We start from the raw sequence: 24,611 nt of genomic DNA, 5'->3' as shown, positions 1-24,611 counted from the left end.
GTATAGAAAAGAGTTTGAACTCTATGAGGTGTGTCATATTTTGTACTTGGGCACATCTTTCAATTCTCTCTCCCAGAGGTTAAATCACAATCTGTAAAAATAAACTAACACTGCATCACAGCCCTCTTAGATCCACTCAGAAAAGTACTGTATTACAGTTCATAGCACAAAGGCTAAGCATTCTTGGTTCATATTTATGTCTCTGGATCTGATTTTATGGTTTACAGACACTCTGCATTCATTTATCTAAGTTTTGAGCACTGACAGTGTGTCAGATACTGTGCCTTAGCACTTGACAGCCAAAACTACCATTCTGTCCTTAAGAAGCCAGTGGTTCAGTGGGGAAGACAGTCATATAAACAGGACTGGAAGCAGAAGTCTAGAGTAAGTCATGTCAGCAATTGTTTATTTATAGCTTTGCAAGCCACACTTTTTGTGCGACATCCAGAAACAGGAAAGTTGCTGGTTAATTTTGACCCCAAAATTTTGGAAGTTGTTCGGGAAACTAAGTGCATGATAAAAATGAAGCTGGATGTACCAGAACAGGCAAAGAGATTGCTAAAATTGGAAAGTAAATTGAAAGGAGATAAATTGTACCTGCAGGTAAGATGGATTCTATTTTCTTTTCTTTTTAAAAAATATTTATTTATTAGGATGCGTTGGGTCTTAGTTGGGGCACATGGGATCTTTCGCTGTGGTACATGGATGCTCAAGTTGTGGCTTGAGGGCTCAGTGGTTGTGGCACTTGGGCCTAGATGCTCCATGGCATGTGGGATCCTAGTTCCCAAGCCAGGGAGTGAACTTGCATGTCCTGCATTGCAAGGTGGATTCTTAACCACTGGACCACAAGGGAATTTCCCTACTTTCTAATTTGAAAGAGGTTTTTAAATATATATATATATTTTTTTTTTTTTTTTAGAAAAAAAAGACATTTTTGCAGTTGCGCTGATGCTGCATTGAGGAGAAATTTGTTATTATGTTGATTCTTTTTAAATTTTTTCAGATTTATTGGGGGACAGATGACAAATAAAATTGTTAGATAAAGTGTAGGTCATGATGATTTGATATACATATATGTTATGAAAATATGTTGTAGAATGTATTAGTCACTCAGTTGTGTCCAGCTGTTTGTGACTCCATGGACTGTAGCTTGCCAGGTTCCTCTGTCCAGGCAAGAATGCAGGAGTGGATTGCCATTCCCTTCTCCAGGGATCTTCCTGACCCAGGGATCGACCTAGGTATCCCGACTTACAGGCAGATTCTTCACCGTCTGAGCCACTAGGAAGCCAGAAGCCCATATTATAAAAGGATTCCTTCCATTTAGTCAGTTAACTAACATATCCATCATTATATATATTTATATATATATATATAATATATAAACACACACACACATTGCTGAAAACATTTAAATTCTACTCTCTCCAGTTTAGTTGCTCAGTCGTGTCTGACTCTTTGCAACCCCATGGACTGCAGCACGCCAGGCCCCCTGTCCATCACCAACTCCCGGAGCCTGCTCAAACTCATGTCCATTGAGTCGGCGATGCCATCCAACCATCTCATCCTCTGTCATCCCTGTCTCTCCTGCCTTCAATCTTTCCCATCATCAGGGTCTTTTCAAATGAGATAGTTCTTCACATCAGGTGGCCAAAGTATTGGAGTTTCAGCTTTAGCATCAGTCCTTCCAATGAATATTCAGGACTGATTTCCTTTAGGATGGACTGGTTGGATCTCCTTGCAGTCCAAGGGACTCTCAGGAGTCTTCTCCAACACCACGGTTCAAAAGCATCAATTTTTTGCACTTGGTTTTGTTTTTTTTTATAGTCCAACTCTTACATCCATACATGACTAATGGAAAAACCATATCTTTGACTAGATGGATCTTTGTTGGCAAGGTAACATCTCTGCTTTTTAATATGCTGTCTAGGTTGGTCATAGCTTTTCTTTCAAAGAGCAAGCATCTTTTAATTTCATGACTGCAGTCACATCTTTAGTGATTTTGGAGCCAAAGAAAATAAAGTCTCTCACTGTTTCCATTGCCTCCCCATCTATTTGCCATGAAGTGATGGTACCAGATGCCATGATCTTAGTTTTTTGAATGTTGAGTTTTAAGCCAACTTTTTCACTCTCCTCTTTCACTTTCATCAAGAGGCTCTTTAATTCCTCTTAGCTTTCTGCCATAAGGGTGGTGTCATCTGTGTACCTAAGGTTATTGATATTTCTCCTGGCAATCTTGATTCCAGCTTGTGCTTCATCCAGCCCGGGATTTCTTATGATGTATTTTGCATAGAAGTTAAATAAGTAGGGTGACAATATACAGCCTTGATGTACTCACTTTCCAAATTTGGAACCAGTCTGTTGTTCCGTGTCTGGTTCTGACTGTTGCTTCTTGACTGGAATGCAGATTTCTCAGGAGACAGGTGTGGTGGTCTGGTATTCCCATCTCTTGAAGAATTTTCCACAGTTTGTTGTGATCTACACAGTCAAAGGCTTTGGCATAATCAATAAAGTAGAAGTAGATGTTTTCCTGGAATCCTCTTTCTTTTTCTATGATCCAACGAATGTTGGCAATTTGATCTCTGGTTCCTCTGCCTTTTCTAAATCCGGCTTGAACATCTGGAAGTTCATGCTTCATGTACTATTGAAGCCTGGCTTGGAGAATTTCGAGCATTGCTTTGCTAGCCTGTGAGATGAGTGCAGTTGTGCGGTAGTTTGATTGTATGACGTGTTATCAACCGTCACTATGCTGTACTTCAGGTCCTCAGACCTTGTCAATCTTATAGCTGAAGGTTTGCACCCTGTTAGCAATAGCTTCCTGTTTCCCCTACTCCTGACAACTACTTTGCTACTCTTTTTATGAGTTTGCATGTCTTAGATAACACATGTAAGTGATATTATACAGTATTTGTCTTCTCCTCTCTGACTTATTTCACTTAGCGCAGTGCCCTTGAGGTCCATCCATGTTGTCACAAATGGCAAGATGTCCTTCTCTCTCATGGTTGAATAGTATTCCATTGTATATATGCCACCTCTTTATCCATTCACCCTTTGATGGAAAGTTGTTTCCATGTTTTGGCTGTTGTGAATAATGTTGCAATGAACATTGGAGTGCATATATATTTTCAAATTAGTGTTTTCATATTCTTTGGATGAAAATCCCAAAGTGGAATTGCTAGGTCTTATGGTAGGCATCACTGACTCAGTGGACATGAGTTTGAGTAAACTCAGGAGTTGGTGATGGACAGGGAGGCCTGGCGTGCTGCAGTCCATGGGGTACCAAAGAGTCGGACACGACTGAGCGACTGAACTGAACTGATGGTAGTTCTACTTTAGTTTTGTAAGGAAACTGTTTTTGATAATTGCACAATTTAGCTTTTACCAACAGTGTCTGAAGGTTCCTTACTCTCCACATCCTCACCAGTTATTTATCTTTTATCGATAGATATGAGGTGGTATCTCATTACCCACTATGTTTACTTCTAGGAGTTTTATGGCTTCAGGTCTTAAATTTAATGGTTAATTTTTGGGTGCGGTATAAGATGGTAGTCCAGTTTTATTCTTTTTAATGTGACTGCCCAGTTTTCCCAATATTGTTTGCCGAAGAGACTGTCCTCTCACCACTGAATTCTTTTGACTTCTTAGTGTGTTCTTGGTTCTTTGTAAGTGAATCGACCGTATATGCACGGGTTTATTTCTGGACTGTATTCTGTTCTGTTGTGATTCTCAAGGGCATTAAAATACTGACATGCAAACAGAAAGGAAAAAAGTGAAAGGATTATCAAAAAACAAAAAGTGATTATCAGAAGTCAGATGTAGATTTCTGGATAATGACAGTGATGAATAGCAAGTTTAAAACACTATTAATATTATAATTTTATAGATTAAGTGCATTATATTTTATAATATGTTCAATTAAGGATACTAGTAAGATATGAATTAATGACTGTAAAATGACATGAATGGAAAATGAATCTCAATATTATGGAGTAAAATGGAGGAACAACCAAAAAGATCAGAGTATTAGAATAGATATTCTCAAAACCAGTTTAGAAAAACAGGTTTATTGAGATATAATTCACATACCACACAATTTATCCATTTTAAGTGTACAGTTTAATGGTTTTAGTATATTCACAAAGTTATACAACCATAATCATTATCAATTTTAGAATATTTTCATCATTCCCAAAAGAAACTCCATATCTGTTAGCAGTCATTCCCCATTTTCCCCTCAACTCTCGTCACATCTTCCCCTGGCAATCACTTGGATTTGCCTACCCTGGGCATTTATACAAATGGAATAATTTAATATATGATGGTTTGTGATTCACTTTTTTAACCTAACACAATATTTTCAGAGTTCATTCATATTTTCCCATGGATCAGTACTCATTTTTGAGTGTGTGAGTGAGAAAGTTACTCAGTCATGTCTGACTCTTTGCAACCCCATGGACTGTACAGTCAATGGAATTCTCCAGGCCAGGATACTGGAGTGAGTAGCTTTTCCATTCTCCAGGGGATCTTCCCAAACCAGGAATTGAACTGGGGTCTCCTGCATTGCAGGTGGATTTTTTACCAACTGAGCTATGAGGGAAGCCAATGGCTAAATAATATTCCATTGTGTGGTTATACCACATTTTAGGCATCCAGTCGTCAGTTGATAGACATTTGTGTTGTTTCTATATTTTTGCATCATGAGTGATGCTGCTGTGAATATGTGTATACAAGTTTTTGTGTAGATATGTTTTCATCCTCTTAGGAATATAACCTAGGAGTTAAATTGCTGGGTTTTAGTAAGTTCATAACTCTATGTTTAACCTTTTGAGTAACTGACATGCTTTGTTTTCCAAAAAGGCTGCTTTATTTTATGTTCTCACAAACAGTGTATGATGGTTCCATTTTTCCACATCCTTGCCAACATTTGTTACTGTCTTCTTCATTTGAACATCATTTGGATGTGAAGTAGTATTTCCATATGGTTTTGACTTGCATATCTTCATGGCTGTTGATGTTGAGGATGTTTTTGTGTGCATGTTGGTGATTTGTAGGTCTTTGGCAGAATGTCTGTTTTCTCCTATTCTCTGGGTTGTCTTTTTGTTTTCTTGATACTATCCTTTGGAGCACAAACTTTTTAAAATTTTGATGAAATCCAACATATGTATTTTATCTTTTGTCCCATGTAATTTTAGTGTCATTTCTAAGAAATCTTTGCCTAATCCAAGGTTACAAAGATTTATGCATGTGCTTTGCTCTAGGAGTTTCATAATTGTAGCTTTTACCAAAATACACACACACACACCCACCCTCAGAATGCCCCCTCAGGCATTGTAGAAACTTTGGCTTCATCATCAAAAGCCCTAGGTTTTCATACTGGTTAGTTATGACTTTACAGGACTGAATGTAAAAATACTGTTATAAATTGAGGTTAATGTCACATGCACTGAATCTTGCAGGATTTTAGTTAGTATTGAATGATACTAGGAAAGTCAGAGTCCTTTGCCAAGTGTAAAGTGTACCTAAAAGTTCAACTACAAGTAAGAGAAAGGAGGAAGGGAATTAATCACTTTGAAACTATTAAGTAAACATTGAAACAGTTTAATATTATTAATTTGGGGAAGAATTAGCCTGAAACCACATCTCCCATTACACAGTGCAATAAGTTACAAAATGATCAAAAGTTGATCATCATGGTTCTTTCTCTAAAAAACATCTAAAAGTATTTACGCTTTGTATAGACGTTTATTTTGATTCAAGAAAACAAATGTGGCTTCAGGAATAAGTAAGCTGCAATATATCAGAAAACAGGCAGCAGAAGGGGTGAAAATGTGTAATGACAGACTTAAGGAAAAGATAATTGTCTGAACCATTTAAAATTGCATGCATTTAAAAAGACAATTAAATAATAGTTATTAGAAATGTAAATCTAGGAAGCTCCCATGACTTACTGTTTAAAGGGGATGCTCAGTTAATTTACAGGTGAAAGGAAAGTACAGCAAATTAGTACAAATAATCAGCCTCCATTTTTCAGGGCCATGAGGAAATGGGTAAAATGAAACCTTCTAGGTATGAATCAAAATGTGACTGTTGCTTTAAAATAAATCAAAGTAAAACATGCCATTTTGACTTTTAACAGGGTCTCCTGCAACATTATGATGATTTATGTCAGGAAGTGCCTCCTGTGTTTGTCAATCTGATGACCCCTAAAATGAAAAAGGTTGGTGATGTTGATGGTTTATATTGATTTCCCTGTCGTTTAAAATTAGATTCCAGTTCTATAGATTATGGATTCTAGAACATCTATTCTTGGCAAGACCCTCTTTCTAGTTCAACTTTATAGCTCTATTTTCCCTGCAGAATGATTTCTTGTCTAGGTTTTGTTGCCTTTGAAAAACAAATAAATCTAAATAATGAGCACTTTCTAAGAATCCGCGATTGCTTCATGGACAGCCAAAGATGATTAAAAACAAAAAGTCACCTTTACTAGGCATAATGGAGGGGAAATAGAATTAAGGAAATACAACCCATAATATTTCCAGGTAATAAAAGGCAGCCTTTTTATGAATGCAGATGCTCCTTTTTAATAAGGGAAACCATTTCTTTTTTCTTTTTCTAGGTGGAAGCTGTGTTAAGACAAGGGCTCACAATATTGACATGGTCATCTTTAACACTAGAAAGCTTTTTTCAGGAAGTTGACTCAGTTTTGGGTATGTTCAACCAACTCTTAAAGAAGGTATGAGAGATACATTTTTAAAAACTACATGCATTAATACTCAGGCTATAGGTAATAGTGTGATTAACCTATGAAAGCTATTTAAGTCTATTTAAGTGACTTTTAACTAAAAGGACATCATTACATTAAAAAAAAAAACAAAGCTTTGTACTTCTTGAACTGATTTGGGGCCTCTTAATTTAGAATTGCCTTGTTCTTGTCCCTGAATTACCTTGCTTGTAATATGTTTAAATGATTGTTCAGCTCCACAGTGTAGTTTAGAAAATGGTATAGTTGTAGACTGTGGAAGATGGTGGAATGGAGGGCTTAAATGCATCTGATGTTAATTAGATGAGGTAGTTACCCACTTGGAGACTATCTATTGATTTCTGACATGTTTTCTACATAAAACATGCATAACCTTTTAGATGTGCTAGTCTGTCTATGGTGGCAGCATGGTGTAACAGATGAAACCCAGAGGCTTGAAAATCAGATAAACCTAGGTAGGATATTTCGACTTTCACCAGCTCTGTGTTCCTCTCTGGGTTTCTTGACTTCTCTGAGCCTTGGTTTCTCTGGCTGTAAAACTGGGATGGTACTGATTCATGGGCTGGAAGGAGATCATGCATGTGAGGTTATGACACACGTTGCAGCTCAGTAAAGTTTAATTCCACATCAAGAAAAGATTTACTCCTAAAATTCCTACCAAATTACGCTTGGCTCAGGATGCAAATTTCCAGATATAGCCCTCCAGGTTAGCTTATAACTCAAGTGCTTTTTAGATGAAAGAGGAGTTTTCTTCGACGTATGTTTTCTCGTTGGTAGATCAATGACTTGTGTGAAATGCATATCGATGCAGTTCTAAAGGAGATAGCCAAAACATTGTTAATTTCCCTGCCTGAAACCGGTGCTACCAAAGTAGAAGATATGTTGACACTCAATGAGGTATGCGTTTATGTGTTATATTTTAGTCATAGAAATGCTAACTCATAAACTAAAATGTGAATTTGCATTCTAAAAGTAGAAATCTGTGTTCATGGCATTTAGACATTCTGGATTTTTTTTTTTTTTTTAACATCTTCAGCTCCAAAGACTTATAAGGTGTCAATAGCTCAAGCTCATGGTCACACCTTAGACATTATCCTAAGAATGTCCTCCACCTCATGCTGGAGTTCCCTGGGGTCCTGTCGGTGTTCACTGCCCTTCCTCTGTGCATGCTCCCAGGGCAATATCATCTACTCTCATGGTTTTAACTACCACATACTTTGTCCTTGAGTCATCTGAACACCTGGGTGTCATCCAGAGTCCTTCTCTTGCTCCCATCCCCAAAGCCAGTCAGTCTTCTAGGGCTAAGCCAGATTTTGTCTCTTACTATTCTTCTTGAATTGCCTCTTCTTTTCCATATCTACCACACTTGTCTTATGTCATGCTTTTTTTCACTTTTGAGCAAAGGTTTATCACAAGGGCCAAGCAAAGAGAAAGAGTAGCTCATACTCAAAAAGCCTAAACTCCAGATCAGGCTTTTAATGCTCACGAGTGTGTCATTTGATGTTGTGATCTAACTGGTCTTTCTGCACCCATGTTTGGCCCCATCATATCCATCATCCTCCGGTTGTAAGAACTCCCTAGCTTAAATCCTTCAATGGCAGTGGCACCTGCCTAAGCTCCTGAGCATCACATTAAACTGAACTGACTTGAATACCTACTTGTCCTCCATTGGCTCAAAAGCACAAAAGACAGGAATCCTGTCTAGTCATTCTTGAGGCCTGGCACATAACACAGTCTTTCTCAGAAGCACTTACTTTTTGTCTTGCACCCTGAGCCCTTTTTCTTTTCTTGCCTGCCTTGTGCTTCCCACCTCCTTACTGGTTTAGGTCACCTTGCTAATGTCCTTTTCAAGACAAGCAAGGATGGTTCCATCTCAAGGGATGTAACCTGGCCATGAGAAACAGGCGCCCTTACCCTCTCTTTCTATGGAAATGTGGCATCCTCTTTGCAGGACACCTTTCTGAGCTGTTTGGGCTTAGGGTAGCCAGCCAGCCTCTTGCTTCAGAACTACTTAGGCGTGGAGCAGCCCCTGCATCCCCAGATTGTAGTGGTCATGGGTCAAGGTCTCTGAGTAGTTCTTTTTCAAAACTTTGAGGTAGTGTGATCTCAAGCCATAAACTTGAGTGAGGATGAGCTAGTGGTTGTAAATTTCTAAGGGAGACTGTATCTGTCTCTCCTAGAGCCTCAAATGAGATTGCTGACTGTCCTGGAGAACGTGGCCCTTGATTTGCCTGATGGTGTAGTGGGGAGGGCAAGGGTAGGTCTCAAGTTCCTGTCTGCTACCCTTGTGAGGGATCCAAGGCCTCATTTGGTTTTTTGTTTGTTTGTTTATGGGGGAAAAAGTCCCCCTAAAAGCTGTAGCTTCAACTTCTCACTTTAGGCCCATATCTTTTTTTTTTTTTCAATTGAGATATCATGTGCATACAGCAAAGTGCACAAATCTGAAGTGCACTATTCAGTGAATGTTTATATATGACGTACCCTTGTACCCTTCTCCACCACAAGGTATAGAACATTTCTTCATTGCAAATGATCCCTTCTGCTCCATTCCAGGCAGCAAGCACCCTCTACCCCAAAGTCCTCAACATTTTGGCTTCTATCACTGTACATTAGTTTCACTTGTTTTGAACTTCACGCAAATGAAATCAAGGCGCATACATTCCTTATGTCTGGCTTATTTTGCTCAGGGGCTGTGAGAGTCATCTGTGTAGTTGCATGAGACACTAGTTCTTTCAACCTCATTCATTGCTGACTAGTATTTCAGTGTCATATTGCATAGGAGTAGTGTCTGAGTTTATTACACTTTATGTATCTACTCTACTGTTTGGGGCCTTTGGATAGTTCACAGCTTTTGGTTATATGCACTGAGAACTCTTGTACGTGGTTGCTTTTTGTTTTGTTTTTGTGAACCTAAGCACCTGTTTGGGTGAGTGTATTCTTCTAAGTGAGTTTGCTGAGTCATAGTCGTAGGTTATGAATATATTTAGCTTTTGTAGAAACTATTTTTTAGAGTTGGTGTGTTTGAATTAGGAACCAAATAGGTTCACACATTGCATTTGATTTATATATCTTTTAAATTTCTTTTTGTCATCTCCCATTTCTTTGCTTGCAAATTTGTATTGCAGAAAAATATACATACTGCAAACTTTATAATTTTAACCATTTTTAATGTACAGTTCAGTGGCATTAAGTAAAATTCAGTGTTTTGCAACCATCTATTTCCAGAACATTTTTTTTTGATCATCTTACACAGCACTTCTGTACCTATGAAACAATGACTTCCCATTTTCCTTCTCTCCACCCAACCCCTGGTAACCTCTATTCTGCTTTCTATGTTTATGGATTTGTCTATTTTAGCTATCTCATGTAGGTGAAATCATGCAATATTGTATCTGTGTTACTTCACTTAGCATGTTTTCAAGGTTAATCCTATTGTAGCATGTATCAGAATTTGGTTCCTTTTTAGATCTGAAATGTTCTATGGTATATATATGCCAGATTTTGTTTATCCCTTCATCTGTTGGTGGACATTTGGGCTCTTACTACCTTTTAACTATGAATTAAGCACTAGTGTGTAATTATCTGGCCCTACCTTCGATTCTTTTGGGTATATACTCAGAGTGGAATTACTGGTCATATGGTAATTCTATGTTTAGCTTTTGAGAAATCACCAAATATTTCTCACGGTGGCCGTACTGTTTTACTTTCCCACTAGCAGTGTACAACAAGGGTTCCAGTTTCTCTACTTGCTTGCTGACAGTTCTTATTTTTCATTTTTGAAAATTAAAACATTTTTCATAATAATCTGAATGGACGTGAAGTCTCCTTGTGGTTCTGATTTGCCTTTTCCTAATGATTGCTGATGTTGTGCATCTTTCGTGTGTTTGTTGGCCTTTTGTACATTTCTTTGGAGAAATGGCTATTCAAAGTTTTTTTTTTTTTTTTTTGCCTTCTTCTTTCTTTTAATGCTCTTTATTTATTGAAGAAATGGGATCATTTGTCCTATAGAATTTTCCATGTTTTAGACTTTTGCTTATCATATCCTAGTAGTATGATTTTTAAAAATTAAAAAAAATATATATATCACTTATTTATTTTGTTTGGCTGGACTGGGTCTGAGTTGTGGCTCACAGGATCTTTAGTTGCGGCATGTGAACTCTCAGTTGGGGCATGTGGGATCTAGTTCCCTGGTCAGGGATCGAACCTGGGCCCCTTACATTGGAAGCATGAAGTCTTAGCCACTGAAACACCAGAGAAGTCCCAGTAGTGTGATTTAACATGTTGACCTAGTCCTCTATTCCTTGAATTTCCTATGTATTTTAATTATCTGGAGGATTGATTCAGTTCAGGTTCAATTGCTTTTGCTTTTCCTGACAGAATAGTTCACTGTGTACTTCCTATTGCTTCACATCAGGAGGCACATTTTATTGTTGTTTCCCTTTTTGTGATTTTAAGATTAATTAATGGGCTCAAATACAGTCAGCTTTATCCATCATTATAAAGTTTCCCACCAACTTTTCCCCTGAAGAGTTTAGCAATCTTTGGTTATTATTGCCTAGAGCCATTATTGTTGCCTAGAGATTGCAAAATGTTGATTTTCTGACTTTAGCATTTATGGATAAAATACCTCTATAAAGAAGAAATTTCCTTCATTAATTGGTTGGTTACTACGGAACGATGTATAGAAAATTCAAGTTTAGTGCTTCAGTTTTCCTTTTATATACCAGTTTTCAAAATAATGAATTGGCTCACTGGCAACTTCTAAAATACTCATTGTAGTTTAAATTATTTGAAGATCATTATGAATATATGGATTATTATGTATTTGAGGGATTCAGTCCATGGAAGTCATTATTCTTTTTTCTATTTAAATTTTATCATCTTTGTCCAGTGGAATTCTTCAGGCAGGCATCTGTGTTTTTGATATGAGTGTTGTAGTCTTTGAAAGATTTCTTGCTTCCTGGAACCACTGGAAATCTTAGGTTCATCTTGTACATTTCCTGCCCCAAATCTGGGATAACTCAATTTTCCATCTAGCCCTTCAGTGTTACTGGTGGAAAATGATATTTGGAGATCACACCCTAGGTGCTAGGAGTGGCACTCATTTTTAACTTTCACCTGTTTTTATAGTATTATTTCTGCATCCCTAATATACCTTGGGTGGTGTTTCTTGGGTTGGCAAATAGAGTCTGCTCTATTCCTGGGCTCCATGTTATTTTAGAGGGAGATTCCTTCAAATGTTGTATAGGTCTTTTTCCAGCAATTAAAGTTTCCAAAGAAGTCTCCTGTTTCCTGCCTGGGGATGAGGGGGTAACAGCTTGTCATTGCCTTCTCACTCATCCTGAAATCTGATTATGAAAGTGAAAGTCACTCAGTTGTGTCTGACTCTTTGTGACCCCATGGACTGTAGCCTGCCAAGCTCCTCTCTCCATGGAATTCTTCAGGCGAGAATACTGGAGTGGGTAGCTGTTCCTTTCTCCAGGGGATCTTCCTAACCCAGGGATTGAACCCAGGTCTCCCACTTTGCAGGCAGATTCTTTACCATCTGAGATACCAGGGAAGCCCAAGAATACTGGGATGGGTTGCCATTTCCTTCTCCAGGGGATCTTCCTGACCCAGGAATCAAACCAGGGTCTCTTGCATTGCAGGCAGATTCTTTACCAGCTGAGCTACCAGGGAAGCCCACGTACTTCATACCAGGTCTTACTTATAAACTAACAGCGTACAAAGGAGCAGGGACATTTCTCCATTAATTTTTTTCATTTTGTGCTCTTGACAATGAAAATCATTTCTATTGGTGTGTGCATATAACTGTTCTGACACTGTCCTCTTCTCAGTTGGGTGAAATTCACACTACCAAAGAAAATTTTCTTTGAACATAGAAACACGGGACTTTCATGTGCATAGAAGGAGAAGCAGATCACCCAAACAAGAGAGATGAGGATAAAGGGTGACCAAGCATGAATGTGGTGGTTACGTGGGTGGCCCCAGTCAAGATACAGGAGGTGAAACTTGGAAGAGCATGTTTGTCAATCATTGTGCCCCAGTCACGTGTCCTAGAGGGAGCCAAGATCAAGTAACACATGGGCTGCCTTCACACAAGCCTGTCACTTAGGTAGACCATTACAGTGAAGACAGAATGAGATTTGTAATGACAAAGCACATTGGATAACACTTCGGAGAGAAATCAGTTTTGGAAACATGGCATACATAATGTTGATCTGGGGGTGGGTGCGAGGTTATTTTGCCTAACCAGTGGTTTCAGACCGTATTGGGAACCAGGGCCTATTTACAGTAATGGCAAGTATTCCTTATCTTGGGACATCTAAGATAAGGATGTGGTTATAGGACAGATTTTGTTAATTATTTAAAAGCTATCTTCTGTTAGCTCCAATTAGTCCTTCTACTCTATGATGTTGGGGCTGGGATTCTGCAAATTACCTTTATCCTTGGCCAGTTGGCTCCCTTTTAAGCTTGCAGTATAGGTAATAGAAGGAGGCTGGAGGAGAAAACAGGCTTGCTGTTTCTTGTATTGCCTTCTGTTGCTGACACCATTACCCTGGCAGTGGTTGTTAGTCCCAGGCCCTTGCTTTTTCTGGCCTTTCCAGAATCAGCCTCATGTGTCTCTCAGATATACCAACATCAAGAGGCCCCTCTCTGAGCTTCTGAGGCAGCCCCGCTAGCTGAGCATCTCCCTCACCTCCCGGTACCAGGTTCCAATAATTTCACCCTCCTCCCTGGGCTCCTCCATGCCCGAGGATGGGAGCTGCTTCCTGCAGTTACTTTCTGTGACCTCTGTGTTCCTTTTTGCCCTTTTGATCCTTTAAAAGTTGTTTTACCAATTTTTAAAATATTTGAATTCTCTCATTCTGTCTGTTAAAATAGCTGTAGTGGCATGTATTTCCTTGCTGGACCATGATCAACATATCTGTATATTGTTAGATATACAAATGGAATCAGAAATCAGGGCAATATTATGATCCAAGTTAAGATAGGAGAACACAGGAAAATAGATGAAAGGGTATTAAAAATTCTATCCACAAAATCAACCTGGCCCCATAGAGACAGAAAGTAGATTAGTGGTTGCCAGAGTGATGGGGAGTGACTGCTAATGGCTATAGGGGGATTCTTTTGGGGATGATGAAAATATTCTGGAATCAGATGTCAGTGATGGCTCCCCAGCTTTGTGAGTATACTAAAAATCAATGAACTGTGTACTTTACAAGGGTCAGTTTGTGTTATATGAATTATATCTCAATTTTTAAAAATAGAAAGCTGCTCACAAAATCAGTTTGACTGCCTTCCATTTCATCCCTGGCATGCTCCTTGGTACTGCAGTCTGTTCTTCACTCAGCTGTGGGAATGGTCTTATTAATCTTCAAGGACTAGCTGTTCTTCTCATGTAGAGATATGGTCCTTATCAGGAAAAGATGCCTTGCTTTGTGAGGCATTTCGCAAAGTTGGGTACTACCCAACTGCTAGTGACATCACATGGAGGCAGTTTTTGTAGTCTGTTATCTCATGGCATTATTTTGCCACTTGTTAAAGAGGATAGCTGTGCCACTGGTCGCCAACTGAGACAGGAAGTTTCTTTGCAATGGAATGTGTACATCTAAGTTTCTTACTCCTGGCTTTCTTGGCAGTATGAGCTGTCATGGTTATCTGAGGTGACCTAATTCATAAAGTGAAATTGACGTTGCTCAGTCGTGTCGGACTCTTTGCGACCCCAGGGACTGTAGCCCACCAGGCTCCTCTGTCCATGGGATTTTCCAGGCAAGAGTATTGGAGTGGGTTCCCATTTCCTTCTCCAAGGGATCTTCCCAATCCAGGGGTCGAACCTGGGTCTCCTGCATTGCAGGCAGACGCTTTATCCTCTGAGCCACCAGGGAAGCCCAAATTCATAGCAAGAATCATATGTGAGTTCTTTGATCAGGGTTCAGGAACTAGGATGGGGCTGGATTATTGTGTTTGGGATGGTATCAGTGCAGGGCCCAGCAAGGTGAGACACTCCAGGAGTCTCAAGGGTGAAAGTCATCAGCACCGTGGGGGCTGAAGGCACCAAAGGAGGAAAGAGTGCTTTCAGAGTCCAGTGAGAACTGGAACTACGTGGAGGGGCTCATCCCATAGGAACTGAATTTGTGAAGAGACACAGCCTCTACCAGAGATGCAGCCCTACCCTCCTCTGCCAAGGAGGGGGTGGGAGGCACCCTCCTCTCCCGCCCTCCTATTTTCTGCTGGTACGTCCCACTGGGTCAAACCCAGCCGGAAGTCAGAGAATCAGGGAACCCCAGGAGGCAGCTTCCCTCTGCACAGGGCAGAGCAGAGAAGAGCTAGGAATGGGTTGCAGGAGGCAAACAGAGAATAGCCTGCACCTGGATTGTCCCCCAAGCTGGATTTCATGGAGTTACAGGGATTATTTGTAGTTTCTGGAATTAAAGTCATGTAAATAGTTTGCACCATCCCAGAGCTCTTGGTGCATTGCTGACTTCTGCATCCAACTGTTCCTTCCTTCTGGTTCCGTGGAGAAAGTTCTCACCTCTTTTCATAATTGAGGTCCTACTCGTGGGCTCTGGAGTCCACGCCTTCTTGTTCTTAGCAGCCTACCTCCGCCAGTCTTCCTTCTTCTAGATCTTCAGCTTTGTCCTCTCTAGGGGACTCCACCCCCTAGTAGTCAAATATGTTCTCCCTCTTTTCTTGCCAGCAAACAAAAAATGGTCTCACATCTCCTTCACTTCTTATTCACAACTAAACTTCTACAAATGTTCACTCAAGCTGCCTTCACTCTCCCACTTCTCTTTTCCCTGCTCCATTCCCCTCAATTCCTTCTTCCAGTTATTTCTGGCACTAGCTATTGTTTTTTGACAAATTTATTGAAATATAATTCACCCATTTAAAGTGTACAATTCAGGAACTGCCTGGCGATCCAGTGGTTAGGACTCTGTGCTTCCCACTGCAGGAAGCATGAGTTTGATCCCTGGTTGGGGAACTAAGATCTGGTAAGCTATGTGGCGCAGCCGGAAAACAAGTGTACAATTCGGTGGTTTTAACACAGCGACAGAACCGTGCAGCTGTCGCCACAGTCAATTTTAGGACAGTTCATCTCCCCCAAAGAAATCCCATGCTCATTAGCAGTCATTATAATTTTTTCTCAACCCTCCCAGCCCTAGGCCACCACAAATTTGCTTTCTGTCCCCATAGATTTGTCTACTATAGACATTTCTTACAAAAGGAATCATATGGAATATGGTATATTGTGACTGGCTTTTTTGACTTAGCTCAGTGTTCATTCATATTGTCCCATGTATCAGTACTACATTTCTTTTTACTGCTGAATCATAGTGCGTTGTGTGGGTGGACCATGTTTTAGTTATCCATTCATCAGTTAATGGACATTTGGATTCTCACTTTTTGGCCTTTATGAATAATGCTGCTGTGAACATAAATGTACAAGTTTTTGCAGGGACATATTTTCATTTCTCTTGGGCATATATTTAGGAGTGGAATTGTTAGGTTATGTGTTAAGTACATGTTCAACCTTTTGAAGAACAGTCAGACTTTTCCAAACTGGCTGCCTTATTTAACATTTCCACCAGCAGTACGTGAGGGTTCCAGTTTCTCTACACCCTTGCCAACACTTATTATCCATCTTCTTGATTATTGCCTTCTTAGTAGGTATGAAGTGGTATTAGAAATGTCTATTCAACATTCAGAAAACTAAGATCATGGCACCTGGTCCCATCACTTCATGGGAAATAGATGGGGAAACAGTGGAAACAGTGTCAGACTTTATTTTTGGGGGCTCCAGAGTCACTGCAGATAGTGATTGCAGCCATGAAATTAAAAGATGCTTAATCCTTGGAAGGAAAGTTACGACCAACCTAGATAGCATATTCAAAAACAGAGACATTACTTTGCCAACAAAGGTCCATCTAGTCAAGTCTATGGTTTTTCCAATGGTCATGTATGGATATGAGAGTTGGACTGTGAAGAAAGCTGAGTGCCAAAGAATTGATGCTTTTGAACTGTGGTGTTGGAGAAGACTCTTGAGAGTCCCTTGGACTGCAAGGAGATCCAACCAGTCCATTCTAAAGGACATCAGTCCTGGGTGTTCATTGGAAGGATTGATGCTAAAGCTGAAACTCCAATACTTTGGCCACCTCATGCGAATAATTGACTTATTGGAAAAGAGTCTGATGCTGGGAGGGATTGGGGGCAGGAGAAGAAGGGGATGACATAGGATGAGATGGGTGAATGGCATCACTGACTCGATGGACATGAGTTTGGGTGAACTCTGGGAGTTGGTGATGGACAGGGAGGCCTGGCATGCTGCAATTCATGGGGTCGCAAAGAGTTGGACACTACTGAGTGACTGAACTGAACTGATTCAAATCCTTTGTTCATTGTAAAATTGGGTTATCTGACTTTTTAGTTTTTAGTTGTAATAGTTATTTGTATGTTCTGAATACTAGTCCCTTATCAGATTGCAAATTTTTTCTCCCATTCTGTGGGTTGTCTTTTCACTTTCTTGATGGTATCCTTTGAAGCCACAAAGTTTCAAATTTTGATGATGTCCATTTCATCTGTTTCTGTTGTTGCTGCTCTGCTTTGGTGTCAAATATCAAAGAAAACTTTGCCTTTTCCAAGATCATGAAGATACATGCTTATGTTTTCTTTTGAGAGTTTTATGGTTTTTGCTGTAATTTAGATCTGTGCTTCATTTTGAGTTAGTTTTTGTGTATGGTGTAAGGATCCAGTTTCATTATTTTGCAAGTGGATATTCATTTGTACTAGCACCAATTGTCAAATACCATTAATTTCATTATTATATGGTATTGAAAACATACAGAGGAATTTTATGGCATCTTCATTTATTCTTGTGAGCATGCTTTTTTAACATAAAAGATGATTTTATGTTATTTTGTAGAGGTTTCCAGGGGAGTGCCAAAATAAACATGTGTTTAATCTGTCATGTTTAGTAGTATGGTTCCTTCCTTGTACATGTGTGTGTGTGTGTGTGTGTGTGTGTGCGCTCAGTTGTGTCCGACTCCCTTGCAACCCCATGGACTGTAGCCCACCAGGCTCCTCTGTCCATGGGACTTCCAGGTAAGAATACTGGAATGGGTTTTCATTTCCTCCTCCAGGGGATCTTCCCGACCCAGGGATCAAACCTGAGTCTCTTGTGTCTCCTTAGGGGATTTCAAAGCAAGTAGAGGATGTGTGTATATAATCAGGTGTGTCCCTTCTTCTGTGATCAGCTGGAATTGTGTCCACTTGCTTAACACTTGTTTTCCCTGCTGGACTGAAGTGGCTCTCAGCCTCCATTGCATTCCAAAGTTTAATAATGTGTTGAATAAATTAGAAAGGATGGAGTGAATGAATGGAGGAATGAGGTCTGAAGAGTTGGTGGGGATAGAAGGGAAGGGAGATTGTCTTTTAGTAAGAGGAGGAATATCTGAGACTGAGAAAAGATGAAGATGGTTTCAAATACAGGTGAGGTGGTATAAATCTAGGGGACAAGCTTAGAAGCCTTGCTCTCTCAATCTAGTAGCCAAAAGAGGAATGCCTGAGAGCTGTGCAAGGAAACTATGGGATCTTCCAAAGCGTGTCTGGAGAGAATTTGCATAGATAGGCTCAGGCTCCTTCGCAAAAGTGATTTTAAAGGGCTAAGTTGGCTGCTACCATTTACTTTTCTCTTTTCTAAAATTCATGGACGGTGTATGTCAAAAGGCTTGTTCAGTTTTATAAGCCAGTTTTCTTTTCTGGATTTAACTAGTTCTCAATTTCTTCCTAAAGTATTTGTTATTAGAAAGATTCAAAAGGCAAAAAGCACAGACTTTTAGAATCACACAAAGCTGGTTTCAAACCCCTATTCTTACCACCAACTGTGTGACGTTGGGCAAATTTTTTATTCTTTCCGAGACTCAGTTTTCTCATCTGTGAAATGGGGACAATAATGTTACCTATCCCAAGAGGTTGTTGTTTAATTAAATGAGTTCATACACATAAAGCTCTTAAATTGATGCCTGGCATACGACACGATGCTCAGTTAAAAACCTTGTCTGATTTGAATCTCAAAACAACACTTTGGATTGTCGTTTTTTAAAACCATTTCTCACTTTCAACTTGTGACATCTTTATCTCTCTCATGTCTTCAGGCTTCTTTCTTTTTATTCATATAAATGTGACTGTAGATCTCGATGAGTGATTGGATCAGGTAAGGTAAAAAAACTTTGAATTTGGCACTCCCCTGGCAGTCCAGTGGTTAAGACTCTATGCTTCCACTGCAGGGGGCACAGGTTCCATTCCTGATCAGGGAACTAAGATCCTGTACGCTTCATGGCATGGCCAAAAAACAAAACAACTTTGAATTTTTATTCTTTCTCCTCCTTTTCCTTGCTTGAGACTTAACAGGTTTCTCAGGCTGCTTTTAGCGGTTGCCAGTTTGGAGTCTGAATCGTTATGCTACTGGCCACTATCTCTAGGTATTTTCAAATAGCATTAATTAGAGTTTGACAAATTAAAGTCATATTAAGAAGCTTCACAGTAGTTTTAAGTATCTGGAAATTAATAGTCATTTCTTTATTTAATAGACATACACAAAAGAATGGGCTGAGGTTCTAAACCACAAAAGTAAGCATGTGGAAGAAGCTGTCAAAGAACTTATATCAATATTTGAGACTATTTATGAAGTTAAGTACAGTGGGAAAGGAGCAAGACACTTACCAGGTAATGCGACTGGTTAAACTGTTTGAATCACGAGTGCTACAGATATGCTCTCAAGAAGGCCCTCTGTGCTTAGCATGTACCAAAATTCCAGACTCTGTGAAGGAGATCCGGTGTTCAGCATAAACCATGCAATTTGCACAGTGTAGGCACAGTGAGCCCTTTTTATGAGTTAGGGAATGGTGGGCACCCCTCTGAAATCCAGGTTGTTGTCATTGTTTAGTTGATAAGTCGTGTCTGACTCTTTTGCCACCCCATGGACTGTAGCCCACCAGGCTCCTCTGCACATGGGTTTTCCCAGGCAAGAATATTGGAGCGGGTTACCATTTCCTTCTCCAGGGGATTTTTCCTATACAGGGATCGACCTATGTCTCCTGCATTGGCAGACAGATTCTGTACCAGTGAGCCACCTGCGAAGCCCCAAATCCAAATTCCCAGACACCTGTTAAAGACCAACCTTGCAAGCAGGCCTTAACATGGATAGCAGTCTCTGGCCTGCTATGTTAACTTTTTCTTTTTTATGTATTCATTCTACCATGCTGGTTGTCACACTGCATGACAACCATCTGAATAGAGGGCAGAGATGCTGCTGAACATCCTCCATTGCACAGGACGGCCCCCAACAACAAAGTAGTCAGTAGTGCTCAGGATGAGAAACTCTGAGCTTACAGTGGTTAAGAATCCGCCTGCTAATGCAGGAGATGCCGGAGACGTGGATTCAATCCCTAGGTTGGGAAGATCCCCTTGAGGAGGAAATGGCAACCCACACCAGTATTTTTGGCTGGAAAATCCCATGGACAGAGGAGCCTGGGAGGCTACAGCCCATGAGCTTGCAAAGAGTCAGACACGATTGAATGCACACACATACGAGTGATCTTGGCTAAAACTCAAGTTTATAAATGATTTACTTTTCTTTTATTTATTAAAACAAGTGAAAGAGGAAATATTTCTCTTAAGAGATCTAATCATGACCAAGTTTAATCATGAGTGGTTTAATTATGACTAAACCTGGTTTAATCATGACTAGTATAGGATGTGGAGAAGGCAATGGCACCCCACTCCAGTACTCTTGCCTGGAAAGTCCCATGGACTGAGGAGCCTGGTGGGCTGCAGTCCATGGGGTCGCTAAGAGTCAGACACGACTGAGTGACTTCACTTTCACTTTTCACTTTCATGCATTGGAAAAGGAAATGGCAACCCACTCCAGTATTCTTGCCTGGAGAATCCCAGGGACGCAGGAGCCTGGTGGGCTGCCGTATGTGGGGTCGCACAGAGTCAGACACGACTGAAGCAACACAGCAGCAGCAGAAGTATAGGATGATAAAAAATTTTACAATTTTTATAAATTGTACTTTCTTTGTATAATTGGATTATGGTTTTATTTATATTTTTCTTTATATTTCTGCATAATCCAAATATGTCTAGTCACCTTGTATTACACAAATAATTATAAAAAGTATTTCATCTTCAAATGTTTCTCATAGAAACTTTTAAAACGAGTGTAAAGAAATCCCTGCATTCCTATACACTAACAATGAGAAAACAGAGAAATTAAGGAAACAATTCCATTCACCATTGCAATGAAAAGAATAAAATACTTAGGAATATATCTACGTAAAGAAACAAAAGACCTATGTATAGAAAACTATAAAACACTGGTGAAAGAAATCAAAGAGGACACAAATAGATGGAGAAATATACCGTGTTCATGGATTGGAAGAATCAATATAGTGAAAATGAGTATACTACCCAAAGCAGTTTATAGAGTTAATGCAATCCGTATCAAGCTACCAACAGTATTTTTCACAGAACTAGAACAAATAATTTCACAATTTGTATGGAAATACAGAAGAACTCGAATAGCCAAAGCAATCTTGAGAAAGATTGCTTGGAACTGGAGCAATTGGAACTGGAGGAATCAACCTGCCTGACTTCAGTCTCTACTGCAAAGCCACAGTCATCAACACAGTATGGTACTGGCACAAAGACAGAAATATAAATCAATGGCACAAAGTAGAAAGCCCAGAGATAAATCCACACACCTATGGACACCTTATCTTTGACAAAGGAGGCAAGAATATACAATGGAGAAAAGACAATCTCTTTAACAAGTGGTGCTGGGAAAACTGGTCAACCACTTGTAAAAGAATGAAACTAGAACACTTTCTAACACCATACACAAAAATAAACTCAAAATGGATTAAAGATCTAAACATAAGATCAGAAACTATAAAACTCCTAGAGGAGAACATAGGCAAAACACTCTCCAACATAAACCACAGCAGGATCGCCTATGACCTACCTCCCAGAATATTGGAAATAAAAGCAAAAATAAACAAATGGGACCTAATTAAAATTAAAAGCTTCTGCACAACAAAGGAAACTATAAGCAAGGTGAAAAGACAGCCTTCAGAATGGGAGAAAATAATAGCAAATGAAGCAACGGACAGCGAATTAATCTCAAAAATATACAAGCAACTCCTGCAGCTCAATTCCAGAAAAATAAAAGACCCAATCAAAAAGTGGGCCAAAGAACTAAACAGACATTTCTCCAAAGAAGACATACAGATGGCTAACAAACACTTGAAAAGATGCTCAACATCACTCATTATCAGAGAAATGCAAATCAAAACCGCAATGAGGTATCATTTCACGCCAGTCAGAATGGCTGCTATCCAAAAGTCTACAAGCAATAAATGCTGGAGAGGGTGTGGAGAAAAGGGAACCCTCTTACACTGTTGGTGGGAATGGAAACTAGTACAGCCACTATGGAGAACAGTGTGGAGATTCCTTAAAAAACTGGAAATAGAACTGCCATACGACCCAGCAATCCCACTGCTGGGCATACACTGAGGAAACCAGAATTGAAAGAGACACGTGTACCCCAATGTTCATCGCAGCACTGTTTACAATAGCCAGGACATGGAAACAATCTAGATGTCTATCAGCAGACGAATGGATAAGAAAGCTGTGGTATATATACACAATGGAGTATTACTCAGCCATTAAAAAGAATACATTTGAATCAGTTCTAATGAGGTGGATGAAACTGGAGCCTATTATACAGAGTGAAGTAAGCCAGAAAGAAAAATACCAATAGAGTATACTAACACAAGAGAAGACTCTACACATGGACATTACCAGATCGTCAACACCAAAATCAGATTGATTATATTCTTTGCAGCCAAAGATGGAGAAGCTCTATACAGTCAGCAAAAACAAGACCAGGAGCTGACTGTGGCTCAGATCATGAAATCCTTATTGCCAAATTCAGACTTAAATTGAAGAAAGTAGGGAAAACCACTAGACCACACAGGTATGACCTAAATCAAATCCTTTATGATTATACAGTGGAAGTGAGAAATAGATTTAAGGGCCTAGATCTGATAGAGTGCCTGATGAACTATGGAATGAGGTTCGTGACATTGTACAGGAGACAGGGATCAAGACCATCCCCGTGGAAAAGAAATGCAAAAAAGCAAAATGGCTGTCTGGGGAGGCCTTACAAATAGCTGTGAAAAGAAGAGAAGTGAAAAGCAAAGGAGCAAAGGAAAGATAAGAGCATCTGAATGTAGAGTTCCAAAGAATAGCAAGAAGAGATAAGAAAGCCTTCCTCAGTGATCAATGCAAAGAAATAGAGGAAAACAACAGAATGGGAAAGACTAGAGATCTCTTCAAGAGAATTAGAGATACCAAGGGAACATTTCATGCAAAGATGGGCACAATAAAGGACAGAAATGGTATGGACCTAACAGAAGCAGAAGATATTAAGAAGAGATGGCAAGAATACACAGAAGAACTGTACAAAAAAGATCTTCACTACCCAGATAATCACGATGGTGTGATCACTGACCTAGAGCCAGACATCCTGGAATGTGAAGTCAAGTGGGCCTTAGAAAGCATCACTAAGAACAAAGCTAGTGGAGGTGATGGAATTCCAGTTGAACTATTCCAAATCCTGAAAGATGATGCTGTGAAAGTGCTGCACTCAATATGCCAGCACATTTAGAAAACTCAGCAGTGGCCACAAGACTGGAAAAGGTCAGTTTTCATTCCAATCCCAAAGAAAGGCAATGCCAAAGAATGCTCAAACTACCGCACAACTGCACTCATCTCACACACTCATAAAGTCATGCTCAAAATTCTCCAAGCCAGGCTTCAGCAATATGTGAACCGTGAACTTCCTAATGTTCAAGCTGGTTTTAGAAAAGGCAGAGGAACCAGAGATCAAATTGCCAACATCTGCTGGATCATGGAAAAAGCAAGAGAGTTCCAGAAAAACATCTATTTCTGCTTTATTGACTATGCCAAAGCCTTTGACTGTGTGGATCACAATAAACTGTGGAAAATTCTTCAAGAGATGGGAATACCAGACCACCTGATCTGCTTCTTGAGAAATTTGTATGCAGGTCAGGAAGCAACAGTTAGAACTGGACATGGAACAAAAGACTGGTTCCAAATAGGAAAAGGAGTACGTCAAGGCTGTGTATTGTCACCCTGCTTATTTAACTTATATGCAGAGTACATCATGAGAAACGCTGGACTGGAAGAAACACAAGCTGGAGTCAAGATTGCCGGGAGAAATATCAATAACCTCAGATATGCAGATGACACCACCCTTATGGCAGAAAGTGAAGAGGAACTCAAAAGCCTCTTGATGAAAGTGAAAGTGGAGAGTGAAAAAGTTGGCTTAAAGCTCAACATTCAGAAAACGAAGATCATGGCATCCGGTCCCACCACTTCATGGGAAATAGATGGGGGAACAGTGGAAACGGTGTCAGACTTTATTTTTCTGGGCTCCAAAATCACTGCAGATGGTGACTGCAGCCATGAAATTAAAAGACACTTACTCCTTGGAAGGAAAGTTATGACCAACCTAGATAGCATATTCAAAAGCAGAGACATTACTTTGCCAACAAAGGTCTGTCTAGTCAAGGCTATGGTTTTTCCTGTGGTCATGTATGGATATGAGAGTTGGACTGTGAAGAAGGCTGAGCGCTGAAGAATTGATGCCTTTGAACCGTGGTGTTGGAGAAGACTCTTGAGAGTCCCTTGGACTGCAAGGAGATCCAACCAGTCCATTCTGAAGGAGATCAGCCCTGGGATTTTTTTGGAAGGAATGATTCTAAAG

At 39.8% G+C, this 24,611-nt stretch overlaps 1 protein-coding gene across 2 annotated transcripts in view; it reads left to right on the top strand.

Moving 5' to 3' along the window:
• Positions 1-24,611, top strand: part of DNAH8 (dynein axonemal heavy chain 8) — a 328,991-nt gene that overhangs the window by 50,846 nt on the left and 253,534 nt on the right. Inside the window, exons 15-19 of one of the 2 annotated variants that reach the window (XM_055571493.1) lie at positions 416-603; positions 6,134-6,214; positions 6,614-6,730; positions 7,535-7,654; positions 19,348-19,483. In XM_055571493.1, coding sequence (XP_055427468.1) covers positions 416-603; positions 6,134-6,214; positions 6,614-6,730; positions 7,535-7,654; positions 19,348-19,483 — 642 coding nt within the window. Of the gene's footprint in view, positions 1-415; positions 604-6,133; positions 6,215-6,613; positions 6,731-7,534; positions 7,655-19,347; positions 19,496-24,611 lie in introns of both variants that reach the window. The other variant, XM_055571494.1, reaches the window with a different exon arrangement.

The sequence above is a fragment of the Bubalus kerabau genome, chromosome 3 (genome assembly GCF_029407905.1).
Source record: "Bubalus kerabau isolate K-KA32 ecotype Philippines breed swamp buffalo chromosome 3, PCC_UOA_SB_1v2, whole genome shotgun sequence".
Taxonomy (NCBI): domain Eukaryota; kingdom Metazoa; phylum Chordata; class Mammalia; order Artiodactyla; family Bovidae; genus Bubalus; species Bubalus kerabau.
This window is presented reverse-complemented; position numbering and strand designations above follow the sequence as displayed.